Below are 24,300 nucleotides of genomic sequence, written 5' to 3' on the forward strand. Positions count from 1 at the left end.
TCATTCCCCCGCAATGGAATCTGCAAGACCTGCCGATATTTTCTATTTCAAGGTAGTTGGTGGAGATACAAATCAAAATGTGCGCCAGACTTTACCGAGGTTAGCTGCAGATCACATGTAGTCCACCGGCCTATTAAAGTTGGGATGGGTAACCGGTGAGCTAAATCTGTGACAAGTGAGCTAAAAATAAGATCTGCAGCTTGCCTGGAACATTTTCCAGAACTAGATCTATTTTACCGTGCACAAACGACACCATTAATACACATTTCGGTTGAGTTATCAATTGATGATTAATGATAGACAGACGATCAAAGACAAAAAAAAAAGCTTTCTAACTTTAGTGTCAGAAGTTATTACTGTAAACGATGACTCTTTTTTGCCCCCGTATTATTTTCGCCCTAAACGCAAGTGAGCATATTTAAGACAGGACTAATTAAAAAAAAAAACCCAGTAAATTGATTGGATGAATTTGAGATGGGAAGAAATTGTTTGCAGGGGCATGAAAATCACAATGTATAAGTTGTAATATATACTGTTATTCAGCAAGAAATACTAGTAATCCAGCAATCTCAATGTCGTTCCATGTTACGATGTTAAATGAACATTTAGGACATGAAAGAGATAGACAGTGTCCAGAATTTAATAAACTCAACAAATGTATTTTAGAATACAAAACAACAATGAATATATTGAAAATTTATAAAACATGCTGTCGGATTAAGATAGTAAGTTTATATCCCAAGGAGTATTATATATTTAGAATTAACGATGGTCTCTTAAGTACAGTGATATGCATGTCCATGCATATTTGAACGACCATCAGATGCCGGGACAATGGCTTGACCCTAAATTAACGTAATGGAAAGTTAAATCTTTTGAATTCCCACCAACAGTACTTTGTTGAGGTTCATGGACACTCGGATAGGAGAGGTATGGGACTCTTCTGTAACAATATCATGTTACCCCCTCCCGAGTAAGAATGAATTATTTTAAAACCGTTGTCGTTGACTGCGGCCAAAATTCTCATTATTTAACAGTGAAAAAAGGGATGGTCAACAAAAACATTTTTTCTTTTCTAGATTCTGTGGTATCATACAAATAGCGTAAGATACAACACAAGATGTGTTCAAATGATATTAAAACTTTTCCAGTTTTATTTTTATATCTTTTAAAAAATTAAATATACATTCTCCTCATATTTTGATAAATTAACTATTTTCTTACATTGTTTTGCACAGGTGCCTTTTTGATTCCCTATTTCACGGCCGTTTTCCTCGGTGGTATACCAGTGTTCTTTCTAGAAGTGTCCTTAGGACAGTATATGTCGGAGGGTGGTATTGGTTCATGGAAAATAACACCCTTATTTCAAGGCAAGTATTGTTCATTTTTCCATTTGTTGGGAAATGTACTGTTCATAGAATAAACGAGTTCAAAGTCTTCTATTGTATAAACAAGCGATACAGTAGTTATGAATACTTGTAATACCTTGTATTGAAAACAGATGATACCAAAATGTTTGTAGCAGAAAAGAGGATCATAAATATCGAGTGCTTTGAATGACTCAGGTGTCCAAAGCCATTTTGATTCCTCATAAAAGAATTATGCATACATTGCATTCTAATTAGAATTTGAATTTAAAACAAAATGACCCCGAAAACAATGATCCTTTTCTTCAAACATGCATTAAATCATCTGAAATGGTAAACCCTTCATTATATGTTTTCATGAAAGGTCTAGACTTTAATACTGGGTTTCTTTCAAGTCTAGTTCCTTGACGTCATCGTTGCTATTTCGATCAGTCTCTTGTTTTTGGTGCATTTTGACCTCCTTTAAATCAGTTCTGATATATGTTGCATAATGGAGTGAAAGGCGTATACCCCGGCTGCACCCTATAAACAAACAATTGCAGATTAAGACCAACGCAACGGCATGAAAAAAAAAACAGAACACCGTGTCATTCAATTGCTGCTTGGATCATATCGACGTTTAGTAGTCTTTAATAAGACTTCCTACGGATTAAAAGAGTTAAAAGATTTATTTACTAGCTCAGAATGTAGGAGTATGATCTACTGAGTACAAAAATATTCTGATATTTTCGGTCTACCAGGAGACATCATCACATGTCGTGGGTTTTTGTGTTAATTTTATTCCACCAACCCGGTTTGTATAATTAGAATGGACACAAAACCATTGAGTGGTGACGATGTCGACATAGACTGGACACAAAAACCCATTGCTTGTGACAACGTGCAAAGATCAGAATGGAAGTCGTTACAATGTGTTTAATCCGATTCTTAAGAAAGCAGATTAGGCGAAACATTACAAATGTTTGCAATGGTATAGAACAAATATCAGCCATTTAACGCCAAAAATTAAGCCGACACACAGAGAAAGAAAGCACAGGGTCATAGAAATCTCTATTCAATGCACATAACCTCGTTTCCGGGGTCAATAAAACGAATCCCAAATAACACAATAACACTTACCCTTTGGACAGAATTATAAAACTGGTAAGATTACTATGACGACAGAATAAAATCAGGATAAGGAAAGCTCACGTGACTCACAGTATGAGTGAATGAAGTGAAACCTGAAAATCGCCCTTTTTGCAGTACCAACCAAAGACAACCATGACGCCATAGTACTGTCAATGTCATCAACGTCAAAGGTGTTACAATCTCTTATGACAAATATTGCGAGTGTTAGGGCATGTTGTCACTGGACGAGCTATGTCGGAAGCCGTCCCTTTTACAAGTCCTTATCTTTTCCCGTAAGTTAGCATCGTTTTCCTGGAGAATTAGGTACACTTTAAAAGTAAACAGGATTCGCAGCGTATTTCAAGGTTGATAATATTACCAACACAATGTTTCTTAAATACCACTTGAAAGTAGAAATACAGTGAAACCTCCTTAATTTGGACGCCAATAATTCGGATGCTTCATTTTTCCAATGAAGTTTGTGGGGAATAAAAACCAAATAGTTCAGTATTCTGGGCGATTTGTTCTTGAGCACAAACGTCAGGATTATTAAGGCACGACTCTACACAAATGACATTGATTGAATAAAACAGAGATTTCAATTTCTTCATGATGAAGTTTTCTGAACACAAATATTCATAATACTTGTTCATAATTTCAAAATAGAGACACCTTCACTTTTTAAAATTGTATAAAAGACATCTGAGCATTTGAAATTCAGATGTTTAAGTATAAACATTTGAATTCAATGATTAGCAAGGACGTACATAAGATGTATTACTTACAGCATCCGATACATAATGATGTAATCCGCAAAACAATGACACAGGATATATTTTAGTTCTCAGGATGCGAAAAAGTTAAAAAAAAAAAATTAGTTTTAAAAATAAAATTCACGTCCCCATATCGAAATTCAGTAGTTACTGAGATTACGCAGCATATACATACATGTACATATCAAATTCAATATGTCCTTACATAAACATATATATATACCTAAATATTACCAAAATAGGTGCATTTCTCACTAAGGAAGCGATACACGAATTTTTGAAAAGTTTTATAAAAAGGCTAAGTATTTGAGAATATTTTCTGTATTTGTCTTCTTTTCGTATTTTGCATTATTCAGATTTCCTAATTAGATTTCTATTGGAAGAAACATTGAAAGAATCATAATGTAACTCTTCTAATTGGGAGATAAAAACTTGTTTGTTGCATGTCTCTTTAAGATGAATTGCAATATTTTTCCTAATTTGTTTTGCGGGCCCTCATTTATACCATTTAACCAGAAGGAACATAAAAAAACCTTTAACGTAAGACTTGACCAAGGATTGACCTCCCTAAAGCTTAAGGTAACTAATTGGAAGGTTCAAGTCGCCAGAACAAATATAAACTAGGCTATTGTATGCAATATTAGATACATAAAGTAGATGTCATAAAAATTCGTCATTTGAAACAAATGACCCTTCCAATACAGAACATATTTTGCTGGAATATCCATTATGTTTTTTACGTTATGAATGTTTTATTACGCTTGTAAAGGGAAAAGACTTTTTTCTTGATATTGTCTCTGTGCTAAGCTGGTAAAAAATGTAAATTCTGCCAAGCTAAAATGCAGTAATGAAGGATATTTCATTTACGGAAAAACGTACCCAGCCAAACAGACACTAATTCAATATCTTCATGTCAGCTTACTGGAAGTGTCAGTGGCTGTCCTAGATTTCAAACAACCAGGAAAAAACTATTGTAAAGTCAACTGTATGACGTTTGTTCCAAGTTTGTTGTTTCAGCAGCGATTCTGATGTTGCCATTGAAAAACATTGCAATCTAGTTGTTCGGAAACAAAGATAACTTTTGCAGGATCTTGTGTCGTAGTGTTAAAAACCATCAACAAGAAATCTGTGAGCCAATGCTCACTAGTAATACCCCCGCTCTGATGTAAATAAGCACTACCATGTTAATATACACAAGTTCAATTACAGGCAGATGCACAGAAAAATATAAAGTTGACATCAGATTCATATCAAAATTAATCCCACCATATGGCATGCCTCAACAAAGAGTGTAATAAAATTTCAAGCATCTGCTATGAATAGCTAATGAGAAAACTGCGACGAAGATTTGTTATGTATGAAATGGACAGAGGCACAGACAAACAGGAAGTTGACATCGGATTTGAACAAAAATGTATCCCACCATATAGCATGCCTCAGAGAAGATTGTGTTAAAATTTCAAGCATCTGTGATAAGTAGTTGCTGAGAAAACTGAGACGAAAATTTTTTTATGTATGAAACAGACAGACGCACAAACAAACAGGAAGTTGACATCGGATTTGAACAAAAATGTATCCCAATGTATGGCATGCCTCAGAGAAGATTGTGTTAAAATTTAAAGCATCTGCGGTGGGTAGTTGCTGAGAAAACTGCGACGAAAATGTGTTATTATGAAACGGACGGAGAACAGACAAACAGGAAGTTGACGTCGGATTTGAGCAATAATATATCCCGCCATATGGCATGCCTCAGAGAAAATTGTGTTAAAATTTCAAGCATCAATGATGAATAGTTGCTGAGAAAACTGCGACGAAAATTTGTTACGGACGGACACACAGACACACGGACACACACACAGACAGACAGACACACAAGGGTGTGTGTCCTTCGGAGCGGGGGTATAATAATGTCGATTTGGTAAAAGTATACATGCACCAAATCATAAAATTACATGAATATTCATAGCTTTTATTTAAACCAAAAACACAATAAAGGTGGAAAATCTTTGTTATTATGCACCAATCGTTATAGAAAGGAGATGTATCCTCCTTCCCATCCCCTTTTATTGGGGCCTGGGACCTACATATTGCACAGGAGAGGGATTAAAGATCCTTTAATGAATATATTGGTTTTGAATAATTGTCTTTCCACAATTTTTTTTATTAAAATAGAAAATTTGGTGTTAGGACTAACGCCTTTTTTTCTATTTTGATAAAATTGTGAGAAGAAACTATTTCCGTGAAGCAGAAAATGACGAAGTATAAAATCGTTTCTTTTTTTTCTAGGAATTGGCTATGCGTGCACTATTATTGTGTTCCTGCTAAATTGCGAGTACAACATTATCCTAACCTGGACCTTTTACTACCTGTTTTCCTCTTTCAATTCCGTGTTGCCCTGGTCTCATGGCGACAATGATTGGAACTCGGAGTTCTGTCGACTTGCTACAAAGAATATGACTGCCACCAACACAACAAGTCTTTTGTCAATGGTCAATAACACAGTAACAACCGTGGCATATTCAATTGCCAATAGCACCACTACAAGCGAACCAATCAAGTGTGATCCTGTCACAGAATTTTGGGAGTATGTATTACTTTTACTTTTCTTTTTAACTCCATAATAATTACAGGGTACGGGGTTTTGCTTTATAGGATATACCATCTGAAATTATTTTCAAAATTTTGTTTAAAAATAAAAAAAAACAACCATAAACGATACTTCAAACGTAGCTTACGGATAATGCTGTAGAAAAATGTAAAAGTTTATTTAGTATTATGATATGTATTTCTAAAAATATTTGTTTATTGTAGTGTAGTGTTCAGAGTCGCAATCTGTTCCAGTTTCTTTTCAGCTCCTACCTTTGATAGAGGTAAGAACTTCGACCAGTGGGCAGAAATATGCGACTCTTAACACGAAGGGTGTTTCATACGATCGTCGCAGACAACACAGGCTTACGCGCATTTGGATTCACTCGAGGTTTTGCGATCGATGAATCACCCTTTTTAATACATTTGTGTATTTATATTTTATGTTCTAGTGTAATGAGAATTAATGATTGTTGTAAATATTGACAGTTTATTTACATTTAAGTTTGAACTTAAAAATGGTTTTTGCCACGTACATTGTCATCTGATTAACAAGATGTGCATTAAAAATCTGTATTGTGGCTAGACTAGTAGTCAGATGAGTAGTTGGATTATTCATGTGAAAATCAGGCAAATAGTATAAATTTTTAGCGGGGAGGGACAGAAATCGAAACCTTATCTTAAATAAAAAAAACTATACCAGAAAAAAGGAAAAAAGGAAAGTATACAAATCTGAAAATCTTATTTCATGGTGGAAGCAACTTCTTCACACAACCGAATTTTATTCATACATTACCTTGATTTGCCTACTGCAACAAAAAGGAGAGGGCAACCTTTTGATTAACACATTCATCCGCAGCAAAAGGGTATATGAACTACGTATCTGAAAATAAAGTGAGAATAAATTTATATATATGTGTGTAATGGATACCTAAAAATATTAAATCTGAGTATCGGAATTAAAAACGATTGAATGCTTTATTCACTTAGAGATTAAATACCCATGGTATTACCTTTGCTGCTGATTTGTGAAGGAATTGAACTGCCAAAATTGAACAAAGTATTGATACCAAACATTGAGGTCGACTTTTCTCAGTACCGATTTAACCATTCATATCAAGAAATATATCAGTACTCGATCACTGTCTTTTTTCTTTTTCCAAAACTCATCAAATTTAAAAAAAAAGTTTTTGTTCTCTTGGAAGACTCATTTTTTCACTACAATCATACACTCTTTTAATTATATCTGATCCCCTTTCTTTTCTTTCCTTTGGAAAACCATTTTGCTGCTGAATTAGTCATAATACTTTGTCTTCATTGCACATTCTTGTAAAATTAGATCAGATGATATAATATGTAGAAAGAGCCATTCTAAGTTCAGTACCGGGTTAACCCTATCTGCATCATCTAGCATTCAATTCAGTTCCTATTTCCTAGAATGCCATAATTTCAAGAATAAGTAATTTATTAGAAATTAGACTTGTTTGTAGTCGAAACATTTCTATCAGGAAGTTATAAGGAATATCTAAACGAACATGCCATTATACAGAACAACGTAGTTTTTGTTAATTTATTATGTACTGAGTAAATTTTGATATCGACCTCAGATGATAATATCGTTTTTGATTGTACACATATGAAGGATTTCCTTTCTCAGAGTACACTGGTTGTGAAGGTTTGACTGTGATGATTTAATATCTACCAAAATTCATTTCCAGCATGTTCATAAAGCAGGATTTCTAGCTTCCAATTCTCAATCCTTACAGATATCGGAATATATTTATAACATGTCTGCTAAAACAGGAATTTTATCAAAATGCGGGGAGGAAAGCTTGGGAACCCTGCTTTTTGAAAACACTAATGTACACTGGCATTGGACATCATGCTGGTTTTGATAGCCTATTTCAGAGCATATATCTTTTCCTATAAAATGAACTTTATTGCAGCTTTACACATAAGTTTATGTATGCAAAATTATGTGATATAATCATCTCCCTGTAAGCAGGAATTAATGCTCACACCAAACAATCAAATTTTATGATAAGCAAAAAGTTCTCTGATCTTATGTTTTTATTGCAAAGAAAACGCAGAAATGTTGGTATATTTTTAGAACACTTTTCATCAAAGAAGCCCTCGTTAATGTTTTGTTATTAATGATGGGTATAACCGTTTACATCACGTGATTATATCTGTTGTCAGTGTGAGTATTAACAACTGTCTATTAAGCAGCAAGATCTGAAGCAGTTCAATTTTCATTACGCACAGTGTAATCATTTTTGGCTACATAACTGCGAAATCAAGAAATATTCACATTATGTGTATAATTCAATTTGCAAAGACTTGTAAAAAATTGTTGCCAGATTTGATTAAATGTGAACAACAATGAAAGTAGAATTGCAATAGATTACCCAGTAATAAGTATGTCTGGGATACTTACTGATGGAATGATTTTTTTTCAAGATGTGTAAACTGCAAAGCATTATTAGGAAAACAAGAATACCAAATAAATTTATTCTTTTGAAAACTGTTGAGGAACAAGCAGCGAAAAAGTCCTTTACTATGAGACGTTTGAACAGTGAATTGACAGATTTTTTTGGTTGGAAGGGGTTATACTTCCTCATTTCATAGTAATCAAAAGAACTAAAACACAAAGAATTTAATCAATTGTCCTAAATATGAATTACGTACAATTCATTTTTAGGCCACAAAAGATGAAAAACAAAACCCGAAGCACTCCTGAAACAGTTGCAAAACACTACTTATTTCAATACCAGCTAAAATCTTTCAATTCACAATTTAGCAGAGATATTAAAATTGTTGAATTTAAGCAGTTTATTGGTAATTAAATTAGGAATTAAAACCTTCATAACCAGTAGTTCTGAAAACAAAATGTTTAATGACAAGAAAACAGTCTTCAAAAGTTCCTTTACAAAAAGACACGTTTTGTTTTCAGAATCTGTCTCTGATAAAAACATACAGCATTATCCGTTTAAGTTTGAAGTGAAGATTTTTCTATTATTCATAATAATTATCTGATTAATAAGCGATGTATTCATCGCGGATGAAAACAGGCGTATGTATACTAAAAGTTTACTGCGCCCAAGATAACACACAGAAATCACGTTCTTCAGGAGAAAAGTGCTGCAACTGTCCAGCGGTGTGGACCACGCTGGGACCGTCAAGTGGGATCTGGCCCTCTGCCTTCTCTTATCATGGATAGTCGTCTATGGCTGCATATGGAAGGGCATTAAATCCTCGGGAAAGGTGATGACTTGTGTCGGAATATAGATCCCTCCCCAAACTGAGGGCTTCTTTTGTTCAGCGACACAAAAATCTTCTTCACTCCCTTTGTGAATCAGTATCCATGAGCTAAACAAAATCCCTGAAAACAATATTCGACATTCCCCACGACCAAGGCATCCAATTTGTACAAAGTTTTCTTGTTAATCTAATTGTTTTTTGAGCAGGTTCCACACTTTAAGTGTCAAGAATTCTTTCTTCGACACTTCCTGCAACGTTGGAATGTTTCTCTTGTTTTGCTTCTTTAGCATAATGAGACTTGACATAAATTTGCATGCCACATAAATAGAAACTCTTGATTATTACAAAATTTGTTGTAGATACATTCACATGAATCACTTTTATTACCTGCCAATTCCTGACATCTTGTTTATCTTTTACCCAAATAAATTGCAATACTTTATGATAAAAAAAAATTTACCGCTTTTATTCAAATGCCTATGATTAAAGTCATCAAAATTTTGATACATTTGTCAATTTCACTTTAACTTTTTTTCATCCAGTGTCTTCCTTTTTTACTAGGTCATGTACTTTACTGCCACCAGCCCTTACGTACTGATGCTGATACTTTTGATTCGTGGGGTCACGCTGGACGGGGCTGCCGAGGGCTTGAAGTTCTATTTGTTTCCTAAGTGGGAAAAATTGGCTGAACCACAGGTAACCTAAATCTGTCCTTAGATTCTGAAATAAAATGGAAATAAATCTCTGATTTTGTTGAATTTTGCTTCATTTTAAACAAGAAAAACTTGGTAAAATTCATGCACAGTTGTAGTTTTCAGAACATGAGGTACCCGATACGAAGTGTTGCATGAATAGATTAATTCATATAAAATGATTGACAAATAGTTTTATTTTGAATGAACAAAAAATGATAGAAAGGAATGAATAAAAGAAATTAACTGTTGCATAGTTGATTCCTTTGATCATTTTTAGAAAGTTAGCCTCTAGCCGTATTAGGGAAAACACATATCTGAAAAATAGAAATAACACTTGGTTTCCTTGAATTGTTTCCTTTTCAAAAAGATGGAATAACTAAAAATTTCATTTTACGATTGTTACATAGGCAAATTACCAATTCACGTGATACAAAAGGATGTAAGTCGTGATGCAAGAGCGTTGTACTCGTGTTATGGCAATTTTATAAATTCTGAATAAGGAGCCTACCTAAGTTGTAGGCCATGTGTCTTATCCTTTCGATATGTTCAATTCATTGCAAGAACAATGTTTTAATAACCTAATACATGTTCCAAAATGTGATGCATAGATAATTTTTTATAAATGAGCTTAAAATTAGACATGAACTTAAACGAATTGATGAATAAAAAATTATTTCAAATATTGTTAATGCGATTTTTGATGATCTTAATTTATTAATTGTATGAAAAATTTCCTTGATCGAAATCTTTTTGTTTTATTAAACGACAAGAGTCAACGAGTTTGTTTTATTATTGCATCTACAATATTTAGACTTTCCACGTCGATTTAGACTGCACCTATTCAATTGTTTAGGTGTCAATATTTTTTGTAATGTATTATAAATATTTCATTTCGAAATCCCGGTACATTGTATCGGTTCCAGTGGAATGAAATTGGTTGTTTGAAATGTGTTTAATTCATGTCTGTGACCAAATCACATCAGTTTTCCAAAGAGCATCAAACATAAAACAAAAAAAAAATTCCCTTCCGATATGAAATGTTAATCAAACATTACCACGGTATAACTAAAACAGCGTCGGTTGATAGACATATTGATCGTTTAAGACAAACTTTTACCAAAGTAGAGCAGCAGCTAAGATGAAAACGTGCGAAATTGATTTAGGTAACCATAGAAACATGTATTCAGTCAATTCCTCATTTGTATAGGAGGCGATGAGCGATGGTGTCAAATCTGGGCATAAATCAAAGGTGTATTTTTTTAAGGTTTAGATGAGTACAATGCAAATAATATCCTTTTTAGACATACATATTTGTTTTAAATGTGTTACTAGTATTGATGCAAATTGAAAATGCAGGGAGAAATGAAATGAAAAATGACAATTATTCGGACTTCCATATCTCTCTAACCATAAGATATAATAATACACAAAAATCTCGGAAATTTAAGAGATCGATGAAGAAATTTTAAGAATTCGAGCATTATTGATTTTAGGCTGGATTCTTTGATCTTGACGGTTTGTCTTGCATGTATTTTTTTATTTATTTTTTTTTTTTGTAATATCTTCCAATTACAACATTTTACAAATTTCTATGCTAAATACCTTTTATTTTACCTGAGCAGGTGTGGGTTGATGCAGGAACACAGATTTTCTTCTCCTATTCCATCAGTTTAGGAACTCTGACTGCCCTGGGAAGTTATAACAAATTCAGACATAACAGTTACAGGTGATTAGCTCTACCCCCAGTCAAGGTTTTGAAGCTTTCAATAAAACAGCAAGTGGTAAAGAGGTTTTTGAAAATATTTTTGCTTATTTTCAGGGACACTTGGATTTTTGCGGCAGTCAATAGTTTTACTAGTATACTGGCAGGTCTTGTTATATTCTCCGTCCTAGGATTCATGGCCAAAGAACAGGGCGTGTCTGTAGAAGACGTCGCTGAATCAGGTCAGTAATGCATAATGCATAAACTGCAAAACAGAGAATTAAAAACATGACTGAAACAAAAATATGCAATGTGAATTGGGATCGCCCACGTTATCTTGCATGTTATGAAAAAAAAACAACGAACTTGGTTCTGACTCTGACGTATTCTTTTACAGGTCCGGGGCTAGCATTTATCGCTTACCCAACTGCTGTTGCTCAAATGCCAGTTGCTCCCCTTTGGTCCATCTTGTTTTTCATAATGATCGTTTTATTGGGACTTGATAGTCAGGTATATGATATATATATATAGAGTTACAAGCTAAGCGAGAACTATATTGTAAGCGAGTTTTAAAAATACAATAATGATGTAAGATTGTAAATATAAAAGCAGTTATATTTGGATCATCGTTTCTTCATAAATTTGAACAAAAATAATGTTTGTCACTGTGAAAATTAATTTTAATCAAATATTATAAATAATTTACTTACATTCCATTTGTTACAGTTTGTAGGCGTTGAGGGTTTCGTTACTGCGTGTGTAGATATGTACCCTCTCTATTTACGCCGAGGAAAAAGGCGGGAAATTTTCACCTTAATCATCTGTATAATCTGCTTCCTCATAGGACTCTCCATGGTTACTGAGGTAAATATCGCAATCATTATATCGGTAATATAAAGAGATCATAAAATATTGTCAAATTTTTATACATTTTATTTCTTTTTAATTGTCCTCAAGGTAAGTGAATTTCATAGTGCAGATTTTTTTCATTTCAAATTCGTAGGTCGGTTGTGAAAAGAAAACTTAGAAATGTTAGAGTATAGCATAAGGGGTGGGCAATTATTTAACATAAATTAGGCAGTTGAGTGAAAAAAGATTTCAAATATTGTTAAATGTTCAAACTAAACGATAAATCCGTCCACCTAGGGCGGAATGTATGTATTTCAGTTATTCGACTACTACTCGGCCAGCAGAATTGTTCTTGTTGTTGCCTTCTTCGAGTGCATCGTGGTAGCTTACATATACGGTATGTTCCCCTCAAGAAGTCCCTCCACGTTAACTAATTTTTTTCCCCCTTTTTTTTCTTTTAACTTTTTTTGTGCAACTATTAACATTTTTGGCTCTCGAAATGAAAGGTCCAAATTGTGATTTTTACTTAGTAGTGGAGGGATTTCTAATATTGGCGGCAATTATTATTTTTTATCCCTAAAAAGTAAGTTACCCCTTTCGCCAGCCGCCTACCCCTTTGGTATAGTTACCCATTTCGCCAAAAAAGAGATGGATATATGCATAGTTCAGCGTACCCCTTGGTCTGTGTGGCCCCCATTACGCCAAACTTATGTATGTATTTATAGTATTTGCATAATGGACTATGTGTTACTTTTGTTGTACTACGGTAACGGGTCAATTTTTATTGGACCAGTACACTAAGACAAACAAACTTTTTTTGTTTATTAGTTCATTAACGTACTGTTCTGTGTATAAATAACTCTCATATATGAACTGACGAACTAAATACTAACACTGTTTCCGTTCCAAGAGCACAGTTTTATTTCTAAGAAGTTTGAAAGGTGTGTGTTGGCTTTCACTCTGATATTATTTATTATGCACAAAGTTAAATTTGTTCTCTGAGGCGGTATAGAAACGGGGGTTTTGTAAAATGGAATGGAATCCGTTTGCGTTTGAATACAACAGGACTTCGCCAGGAGCAGCCAAGAGCTCCAGTGTTATAAGGTGTACGATTTTATGTACAGGTTTTGGTTTGCAGTGGTCAATTAGATGACCACTACAAAAAAAAACAAAAAAAAAGATGGAAAGGGGGTGTTTCAGTTTTATTTTTTCAAGGTTTTTATTTAAAAATACATTTTCTTTCATCACACATGAAAGCGAATAGGGGGTGATCGATTTTCTCAGACAATTGATAATGTCGAGTAACTTTGGTTCAGTAAGTATGCCAAAGTAATGACAGACTATTATGCATTTTTGCCCAAAATAATCAAGAAGCAGATAATAAAACACTATGCTTTCATTTTTGCAGTTAACATATCCTGCCTTATTAAAAAAAAAACACGCAAATTAAAAAAAAAATAAATTTAATATGTTTAATACAGTAGTAAATCTTTAATAACATTTCAATGCACATATTGCTCTTTTACTAACGTAGCAAGAACTTGTTTTTAATGAAGTAATATTTAGAAAATTCATTTTAAGTATTTTTCTTTTAGGTATTAATCGTTACTATGACAACCTGGAACTGATGTTTGGATTCCGTATCTCGATTGTCATGAAATATGCCTGGCTCTTCGTTACTCCCGTGTTCACATTAGTAAGTAATTACATATACAATGTCATTACCTAGGTTACCGATTGACAGCTCTCATTTCTCTTAATTATACATCATGCACTGTTATTTTTCCATATACTTTGTCGAGAACTGGTAATTTACAAAGAAAATAATCACTAGCATTCAAACACCTTAAATTATTACCATGTATAGTGTAGACTCACGTATCTCTGGTAAAGTTGGTGACATAAATCAGTCATATTTCCATATCTTTTCAAATCTTCTTCTCATATCATTTCCCTTTCAAGTGAAATGAATTAATAATAAACCAGGACATAAGCGAATGTTTCTTTCTTTCAGACGATCTTCATAATGGGGGCTATCAGCTATTCGGAACTTACGTATAAAAGGAAAACCGTAGAGTACCAATATCCCTCCTGGGCCATAGGCGTCGGCTGGACGTTAGCCATGGTTTCTGTCATATGGATACCTATCATTTTTGTTAAAAGAGTTATTGATGCCAAGGGGTCACTTGCTCAGGTACATTGTAAAGTCATATACATGTAAAAGGCTATGTGCATAACATTTTATTAACACATGAAAAGGAATACAGCTGTGTAAGAGTTAACATGCTTGTCCTTCTATTGTCCCCTTTACATTCAGTGTCAAGTGTAAAGATAACCATTTGCTGGTACGCAAAAATAGAAAACATCTTATTTTGTTTTTAATTAAATTTAATATTGAATGAAACGTTAAGATATGACAGAACACAAGTATGGAATGTAATTATGAAATAACATGCGTAAATAAAAAAGAAGACATTTACATTTTAATTTTCATTTTGACTCAATTTTCAATTTATATATTTATATAGAGGTTAATGCTTACAACTCGTCCCATTTTGAGGAGACATCAGCTGCGTCAAGGTGAAGACCTTAGTAAAATTCAGCTGGATGAAAGCGACTTTACAGTGCCCGGGGCGACTGCTGGAGAGGACGATTATTCACGTGATGTACCTCTGCTGGCTAACAGTGTGGAATTACAGAAGCTGCAAAATCAACAGAATGGAACAAACAATGTTTAGTGTTGTTACACATGTTCAGCTTTTAACAAACTTCAATGCAAATTTGTTCACTTTTTACAAATGACCATGTTCACGAATTGTTTCTCATTTCAAAGAAGTCAGGAACTAAAACTATTTGGCAGCATGCAGTGATTTTGTAGAAAGTACCCAACGCCAGCCAAGTCGCGGTAATGGTACCGTGTCAACTAGAGAACTGCAAAAACAATATTCTGCTAATTTTCCGTGGAGCTTCCTAGGGAATTCGCTGAATTGTTCCGTTTGATCTCGGAAAGCAAATCATCATTTGTTGTATTAATATATTGTATATAATGATTTTACAGGAATTAACTTTAGAAAAAGATATCATTACCACTTGAACATGTGGGGTTTTTTTTATTAAAGTACTGACAACGATTTTTTAAAATCAATTTTTAACTCTCAACCTTGTGAAACAATGTAGATATAATTTGGAATGGATTATCGAATTGTTTTTATTTCTAAGATTATTTTTGTTTTTGTCAATTATTGTTTTTTTTTAATTCCTTAAAAAGTACTTGTTTTGATTTCTACAAGGTATGAGTTTTGTAATATTCTTTTCATATTTAATGAATTAAGCTTTTAGGGCATTCCATGAATGATATGTTTATACTGATTAATTTTTATCTCTTTAAAATCATGAAACATTTCGACTTTTTAATGTACAATGTAGTTCCAGTGGTGTAACACTTATTTCCAAATAAAAGTTAAATGTTTTAGTGATGTTGTTGCGTTTCTTTTTTCAAATGGAAAGAAAAAAAATCTTATCAAACAGTCTTGTTTAAGTAAGCAGCCGGCTCTATGGCGACCCAAGTACCTCCACGCAGGGTATTCTTACCCTCAGTATTTGTTCTTATCAATTTCTTCGTGCAGCTCGAAACTGTACATGCATGTGAGCCGTGTCACTGCTCAGAGGCCTTACATGCCAAGTGCCGGTCGAAATATGCAGCCTTTCAAAGGCAAGTGGTGCTTTCTTGATGTGAGTGAAAACCTCGTAAAGGGACAAAAGAATCAAACAAATGGATCAGGAGATTTTCTGTAAAAGTCTAGTTTGAAATATACTAAGTAATTCATTTTCTGGTTCAGCAGATCCTCCTGGTCCGGACACTCTTGGTTTGTTATATGTAGACAACCTTGACCGATACTTAGCACATTAAAGTGACCTGATGGTGGTAGTGTTTGGAAACTTTCCTCGACAAGCTCGTGAAAGCATCCAACAAAATGATGTCTTCGAATGCTACAGTTTAAGAAGGATGTGGAGTCAGATGATCCAGAAGGACTGGATGGCTCCAGACAAAGAGAATCTAGTTGACGGAATAAAGACTTGAACTACCGGACAGTTCTTATTTTGCACGATGACCTTTTCAGCAAATGCAATTTATCATTAGTCAAATGCTGACTTTTTCTTATTGATTTTTGGGCCATCGTTTTCACATGAATTGTCGACGGATTATTCCGTTATTTTACCGATCCTGACGAGTGACGAGCACACTGCGGGTGTGACCGGTCAGCAGGGGATGCTCAATCTTCCATTGCATCTGATCCCACCTCTAATGTTTTAGAAGTCCGTGTTTGATCTGCTCAAAGTTTGAATACTGTTCACTTTCTCTTTACTTCATTGTCACTTGTTGCAAGTTGTTGGCTGATGTCTTCGATCCATCTAACCGGTCTTTAAAAGGGAATGGTACTTTGGATACGGTTCTTGAGTGGAGATACAATTAATAAACATTCTAGTCGTTTTTGAAATATCAAAAGTTCTGGATATTTATCCTTAATATCGGGTATATGAACAATCTACTTTCGATAATGCCACACTGAAATCACATGGGCAGGTAGCATACTATACCGGTATTTGATTTCACGTAATTACTATACATTAAGGAAAAGCGAGCCAACGTCAGGCTTTACGCAGGGTCACAATATCTGAAATGTTTCCTTTTTCTTAGAAGATACCATGCAGTCAATAAAATAATAACCAGAATCATATAAAATAAATACTCTTTATTAAAACTGAAATTTCATTCATTAAATAGTGTTTCAGATGGGTTATACTAACTCGATATTCAGTGGTGCGAGTCGATGTTTTGAAGATTTTCGGAAGCTGAAAACGCAAACTATAGATCAATCCTTAATGGAAACAATCTTTTTCTTTTGATTTTTGCTATTTAAAAATTCAACCTGTCCGTTTTAAATATTCAATATTTAAAAAAGTAGAGTAGTTTGTGATCAAAATGGATACGAGTTCCTTAATGAGGAAGCATTTCCAAATAAATTCATCACCCAAACACATCATGATCAGTCACACTCACGATCTGCACGGATGCTACTGAGGATCACAAATTTGCATGCCTCTGAATTGGAAGGTTAAAGCCACTCTATAGAAACATTTGATGAGAAATCGCCAGAATATCAGTTGTTGAAGTCGTTAATTAAACAGACAGCATGCGTCGTGTATAACAGGGTGACAGGTTACGTGTTCTAGCAATACTACAAGTTGACAAAAAGACAGGTCGCAGTGACAAGGACAATGAATGTTTCCCAGCAGATTATGGTCCAGACACCGTGCTACAGGGTCTTTCCAGGATTGACTACGATCCAGTCGACCAAGGGCAACAAATTAGGCTCAGGACCGATTCATCTGCGCCATTGCCTTGACAAATCGTCTTGTAACAGCAAATCAGATAAGGTCTCAACTTCAAAGGATACTGGCGGCTTGCTAGTGTGTGGCAAGGCCATCAGGAATCGACCACCCAAATTTCACTTACACGCCCGACGTCCTTGTGTTATATTATTCCCAGTTTGAGGAATCGTCACATTAGGGCCCGACTTAAATGGTGTTGTTGCCATCAGCGCTCGGATAATTCCCGATGAAACCACGTAATGTACTCAGATGAAACGAGGTTCACTGTGGACTTCCTGGACAGATGTAACGGACGTTTCCATGATGTTATATTCATTAAATAAGGTCGATATGAATGTGGATCTGTAATGATGTGGGGAGGCATCATTGTTGCCCGCAGAACAAACTTGCATGTTGTTGCTGGACGTGTCACAGGGCAGTACTGGCTTTTTTATGTCCTTGTGGTCGTTTCATTTTTGAAGATGACACCGCCATATGTCACAGAATCGTTACAGATTAGCACTCAGTCCTGACCTTTCCCCCATGACTTTGGACGTCTAATTAAGAGTATGCCATGCCGAATTTGAGCTTGTCTGGCCAACCGATGTGGTTTACCCTCTTCTGACTCTGTTTCACAACGATGGTAAATTGAAGTTAACGTCAGGGAAACATTCACGTCTGTCCAGGAAATCACCAGTGAACATCAACTCATCAAAGGACATTACGAGGTCCCATTTGCAATTATCTCAGAGTTTATGGTGACGACAGCATTGGAGTCGGGCCCTAATGTGGCGATCCCTCCAACAGGGAATGGCACGAGGGCGTCGGGCGTGTAAGTGAAATCTGTGCACTCACTACCATGCCAGTATCCCTGAAGTTGAGAATTTATCTGATATACTGTTACCAGACGGTTTCTCGAGGCAAAGATGTGAATGAATTTGTTCTGAGCCTAAGTTGTTGCCCTTGGTCGCCCGGATTGTGGCTTATCCTGAACAAACCATGTAGCACAATGTCTGGACCATAATCTACTGATAACAGACTAGGGAAACATTCATTGTCCTTGCCACAGAGACCTGTCTTGTGCCAACATGTAACATACCAGGGCGCACGCAACTTCTCATCCTGTTGAGATGGTCTCTGTGGTAACGACTTCAGCTGATGTTATTCTTTTCTCCCAGAATCTTTCTTGAGAGTGACTTGAACCTTCCAATTCAGAGGCATGCAAATTTGTGTCACAACCCGTGATCATCAGTAGCATCCCGTGCAGATTATGAGAGAATAATTGATGTGTTTGGGTGATGAATTTCTTTTGAAATGCTACCTTGTTAAGGAATTATACATTATGAATTCGTATTCCTTTGTATATGTGAACATTTTGATCACAAACTCCATTATCCCTAATTTTTTTAATAGTATATTATGAATAAAAAAAATACGTTAATTGCTACAATTCTGATTCTAAAGCAGTATAATTACCGATTATGCGCAGGTCCGTAGGAAGCGATTTCAGTTAGGGGGAGTCATATATTTTCAGTTGGGGGCACTTTCAAGTGCCAAAAATTACTTGACATGCAAAATCAAAGGTCATCAGACATTTTACTGAGCGAGCACGAGCGTAGGCTTTTAGTGGCTATGTGTTCTATAGAGTACTATATGTCAGCAAAATTAATGAGGGAGAGGACAACCCCTTCCAGTGCTCCCCCGGTACCTACGGTCATGAAGCTACTTTAAAGATTACAAGAAAAGTTGATTTCACGAATTTTCAAACCGAAACCATTACTGTTATAAATGTACACGACTCAAATTTGAGATTCAAAAGTCATTTTAGATTGCTGAAATGTTTCCATCTCAAATTGATGTGTGCCTCATTTTTTTCGATTATTAAGACTGTTTTGAGGTCATTTTTTTTAATATGTACCCAAAGGGTCATCATGGAACTGGAATAAACTCTTTTTAACAAGTAATATATAATTGTCATGTAAAAAAGCATTTAATTTGCTATTTACGGGAAAATAAGATCTATATGAAGCATACACATTGAAGCTTGCAGAGTCATAATTTAAAATTGTCAAGAAAAAAAAGCATTTAATTTGCTATTTACAGGAAAATAAGCTCCATATGAAGCATATACATTGAAGCTTGCAGAGTCATGTTTAATCCGCTGATTCCCAAATAATATGAAAGTCTATGCTGTGAAACTTCCATCAGACCAGAACTATTGTTTTTTTCCAATGCCTGTATTGTTATGCTGACATTGCCAGTATTCAGATAACAAACGTTTCTACAAACTGGTTTCATCTGAAACCTCCAATTGACTTGAATCTGTAAGGTGACGTGTTCATGTATTATTACCATCATCAAAATATGTAATCTCATATTTCAACATGTTAAGTGCTTGCTTTCATCCGCCAAGTTTGTTATATTTATCCCTCTCTTCTCTTCGTATTTTGTAAAGACTTTTCTTTCAACTTCTGTTCATTCGAAACATTGAAATAACATTATTTCAAGAATTTATTTCGTACATAAAACTCATGTTTAATATCGTTAATCACGCCTACTTTTCATACCCAAGTAATTGAAAATTTGAGGGCAAATAGTTTTTGCCCTGTCTCTCTGATTATTGAATCTTTACCTTGCAGTGTGACTGACCACCGTTTGCAAAACTCTATAAAACTTGAATCTTGGTCATAACGTGTCAAAGGATGGTGTTAGTGCTTTTAAAAAGATGATATTAGTGCTTTAACACTTCACACGTATAGTACCTCTTATTAGTTTTGACATTTTGAACTTGGAGTCTGACTTACTTTTACAGAACATTAACCTTGATCATAACTTTTGAACAGTTTTGTGAGTACTTTCGTTTCCTGTTCATTCTTATGGTTATCAGGGTAATAATGGTTCCATTTGGTTTCTGGCGGAACATAGGGCCTCAGCAACAGTCTTCCGTTGCACTCTGTATTGAGTAGTCTTTTTCATGTGTTCCAAACTATGTCCACACTTTCTGATTTCCTCTTCACAAGACCTTCGCCAAGTTGCCCTGGGACGCTCAAATCGACGTTTGCCTCGGGGTTTCCACAGGTTCTTGTTTATATTTTCTGGCCACCTGATGTTTAGTATTTGTCGCAGAGATCTGTTTGCGAAGGTTTGTAGTTTAGTGGTGGTGGTGGTGGTGGTAACTCTCCATGTTTCAGACCATTAGAGGAGTACAAATCTAACATTGGTGTTATAGATACGGAGTTTTATGCTGTTAAACATCACACAGCCTTGAGGGTAATGGAAACGTGTTTCGCTTTATTAATTCTTGCTTTTATGTCTTTATCTGTTCCACCAGTGGTTGTGACGATACTCCCTAAGTATGTAAAGGAGTCTACATCTCTCAGAGTTTGCTCTCCAAGCGTGATTGGTGCTTGCTGTTTGTTGTGAAGTCGCATTACCTATGTCTTGCCAATGTTAACCTGTAGACCTGTCTTTGCTGCTTCCTTTGCAAGCCTATTTGCCTTGAGTTGCATATTTTCATATTTCTGGGACATGACATTGATCGTCAGCAAAGTCGAGGTCCTCCATACACTGAGTGAAAGTCCACTGGATTCTCGTCTTGCCATCTCTAGTGGTTTCCCGCATGATCAGATTCACTACCAGTAGAAAAATTATTGGATACAGTATAGAAAGCCTTGTCTTACCCCTGTCTGCACCTCAAGGGCTTCTGTAATTTTTTTGATAACTTTACATGTAGCCTCGTTATACTACTGCTGTATGAAGTTAATGAAGGTACTCCCACAATGCTGGAGTAGTTTCCAGATGTCTTTCTTTCAACACTAACAAAGGCCTTTTCAAAGTCAATGAAGTTCAGATGTAGTCTTGACTGCTACTCGCCCTTTCTAAAGCCTGCCTGTTCTGAGCGAAGTCGGTCATCTAAAGCATCTTTGAGTCTTTTCAGTATTATTCTTCTATCATTATTATTCTATCAGGTTTTTGTTGGGGACAGAGAGGAGCATGATACCACGCCAGTTCTTGCAGTGTCCAAGATCTCCTTTCTTGGGGGAGCTTCACTAAATGTCCTTTTTTCTAATCAGCTGCTACCTTCCCCTCTGAACACATATAATGAGATGCACTAATAATAGAAAGAGTGGAAAAAATTCATGTTCACCAATCCCCTGCACTGGGCAGTCATTCGAGCGTTTGCTCTACAATCACAGAGTAAGGAGCTGATCCTTTCATCACGGGCTTGAATCTTACTGTGGGACGTGGAAACCCTCCTTCGGGTGAGAACATATAAACCTAGAACCAGTGATGCAGTAGGTGTTTGCATAAAAAATCCTCTCGTTACTCAAGGGTTTTAGGTGGCAGGTAAGGGTTTTAATAAGCAGCCACCTATCGGCGAGTGGTGGCATCTCAAAATGAGTTTATATTTTTTCTAAAAGGGATGCTAAAAACAAACAAATATGTCCACCATAGACGATTTAAGCTATGCCGATAATCTGACAATGATATTCAGTAAACACAGTAAAAGCAAATAAGCAGTCATAATTATGTCGCGATATACAGGATAAAATTTTAAGTAGGTAGAGGGAGAAAGAATATGATCAATGCCTTCTATCTGAAAAGCAAAGAAGAAATTGACCTTTTCTTTGCCTAGGTTCAACAGCAAGAGGAACAAAAGCAGTCACAAAGAGAAGCCTAGCCTTTGCCAGAAGTGCTTTCTTATCTCTGAACCAATAATGGGCGTCAGCATAGTACGGCGCAAGAACCAAACTAATAATATTATCTTTATATATTTTGCTGTATTGTTCCAAACTCAGGAGAACCACTGAAATAAGTGATGAAGTACTATAAATTTGGAGCAGTTTTATTGCAAATGCCCTCGGAAAATTAGATAGTTAGGGATTATAGATGGTGTCGAACTGTTGTTGCTATTAATATTTGCTTTGATAGAGTTGTCAACACCTTGAATTGTTACCTTTACATCAAACTTTTACTCATGTCCTTATAATATAGATAAAAAGGTACATAAGATGATAGTATATGCACATATGTGTACGGAATTAGATACCGTACTCCTTCCGAGTATGAATTCTATTTTCGTGATCATTTGCTTCGCAGAATTTTTCAATTCGTGCGACTTAAAATGGACCAATCGCATCATTTCGGTTCTGTCTGTCAGAGGTCAGAAAACAACTGTTGTTTTTTCACCAGTCGGAATGGCTCGAGAAGTCGGGGTTGAAAATTGACATTTCCTCTGGGATTGTAGTGTACTTGCCGCAAAAGGATTTCCTATAATTGAATCTAATTTTCTCAATTCTATTCCTAAGAACCCTCTCTACACTGCACAATACTTTTCTGTAGCGATCAAGGTGAGCGGATCAAAGGCTTTGATTTCAGTCAGATCGGGGTATTAGATACCTGCCCTCATATCTTAATTCAAATAAATAGAAAGTTACACATTATATACTATTCAAAATAGTAGGGGATACTGTAGCATGTAAAACCCTTCAATGTTTACATATACAAAGGGATACGAAACCATGTTTTATAGATTCCTAAGAAAGCCATATCCAAATAAATTCATCACCCAAACACATCAATCACACTCTCACGATCTGCAAGGGATGCTACTGGTAATCAAGGGTGTCGTGCCAAAATTTGCATGCCTCTGAATTGGAAACTTAAAGCAACTATAAAGATGGATTCTAAAGAGAAAGCATTAGATTATCCCTTGTTGAAATCGTTTATAATTAAACAGAGACCATGCGCCGTATAACACAGAATGAGAGGTTACTTGCTCTTGGTATGCTACAGGTTGACACAAGACTGGTCGCTGTGATAAGGGCAATGAATGTTTGCCAGTTTGTTATCAGCAGATTTTGGTCCAGACATCGTGCTCCTTAGTCTGCTCAGAATAGACCACGATCCGGTTGACCAAGGGCAACAACTCAGACTCAGAACAGGTTCATCCGCGCCATTGCCTTGAGAAATCGTCTGGTAACAGCAAATTAGATAAGGTCTTAACTTTAAAGGGATAATGGCTTGGTAGTGAGTGCATAGATTTCATTTACAATCCCAGCGTCCTCTTGTCAATCCCTGTTTGAGGGATCATCACATTAGAGCCCGACTCCAATAGTGTCGTCACCATCAACGCTGGGATAATCGCCAATGGAATCACGTAATGTTCTCAGATGAGTAGAGGTTCACTGTGGACTTCTTGTACAGACGCAGGGGGATTTGGGGCCGATGTAACGAACGTTTCCATGACGTTAATGTCATTAGACATGATCGGTACGGGGTGAATCTGTAATGGTTTGGGGAGGTATCACTGTTACCGGCAGAACAGTCTTGCATGTTGCTGCTGGAGGGCAGTACTACCTGGACAACTTCTTGGCACCCCATGTTGTGTCGTTTGCACGTCGTTATGGCCGACGTTTCATTTTTTCAAGATGACAATGCCAAATAACATACGGCCAAGATATCGTTACAAATAATCTCCAACAGCAGAATATCACCACATTACCATGGCCCACACTCAGTCTGCACCTTTCCCCCATCGATCATGTCTGGGACATACTAGTAATTGGACAGCGGCTACGCCA

The 24,300-nt window shown here is 35.7% G+C and overlaps 2 protein-coding genes across 3 annotated transcripts in view; one reads left to right on the top strand and one right to left on the bottom strand.

Moving 5' to 3' along the window:
- Positions 1–24,300, bottom strand: part of LOC134251912 (uncharacterized) — a 154,251-nt gene that overhangs the window by 62,015 nt on the left and 67,936 nt on the right. The gene's annotated exons all lie outside the window — the stretch shown is intronic.
- LOC134251873 (sodium- and chloride-dependent taurine transporter-like) overlaps positions 1–24,300 on the top strand; it is a 56,520-nt gene that overhangs the window by 22,555 nt on the left and 9,665 nt on the right. Inside the window, exons 3-14 of one of the 2 annotated variants that reach the window (XM_062734296.1) lie at positions 1,239–1,370; positions 5,537–5,834; positions 8,968–9,100; positions 9,659–9,793; positions 11,415–11,518; positions 11,612–11,736; positions 11,892–12,004; positions 12,221–12,358; positions 12,641–12,740; positions 13,939–14,039; positions 14,358–14,537; positions 14,872–15,075. In XM_062734296.1, the coding sequence (XP_062590280.1) occupies positions 1,239–1,370; positions 5,537–5,834; positions 8,968–9,100; positions 9,659–9,793; positions 11,415–11,518; positions 11,612–11,736; positions 11,892–12,004; positions 12,221–12,358; positions 12,641–12,740; positions 13,939–14,039; positions 14,358–14,537; positions 14,872–15,075 (1,763 nt within the window). Of the gene's footprint in view, positions 1–1,238; positions 1,371–5,536; positions 5,835–8,967; positions 9,101–9,658; positions 9,794–11,414; positions 11,519–11,611; positions 11,737–11,891; positions 12,005–12,220; positions 12,359–12,640; positions 12,741–13,938; positions 14,040–14,357; positions 14,538–14,871; positions 15,517–24,300 lie in introns of those variants that run through there. The other variant, XM_062734295.1, reaches the window with a different exon arrangement.

The sequence above is a fragment of the Saccostrea cucullata genome, unplaced genomic scaffold (assembly GCF_032062105.1).
Source record: "Saccostrea cucullata isolate Sc308-1 unplaced genomic scaffold, CSIRO_AGI_Scuc_v1 ctg599, whole genome shotgun sequence".
Lineage (NCBI taxonomy): Eukaryota > Metazoa > Mollusca > Bivalvia > Ostreida > Ostreidae > Saccostrea > Saccostrea cuccullata.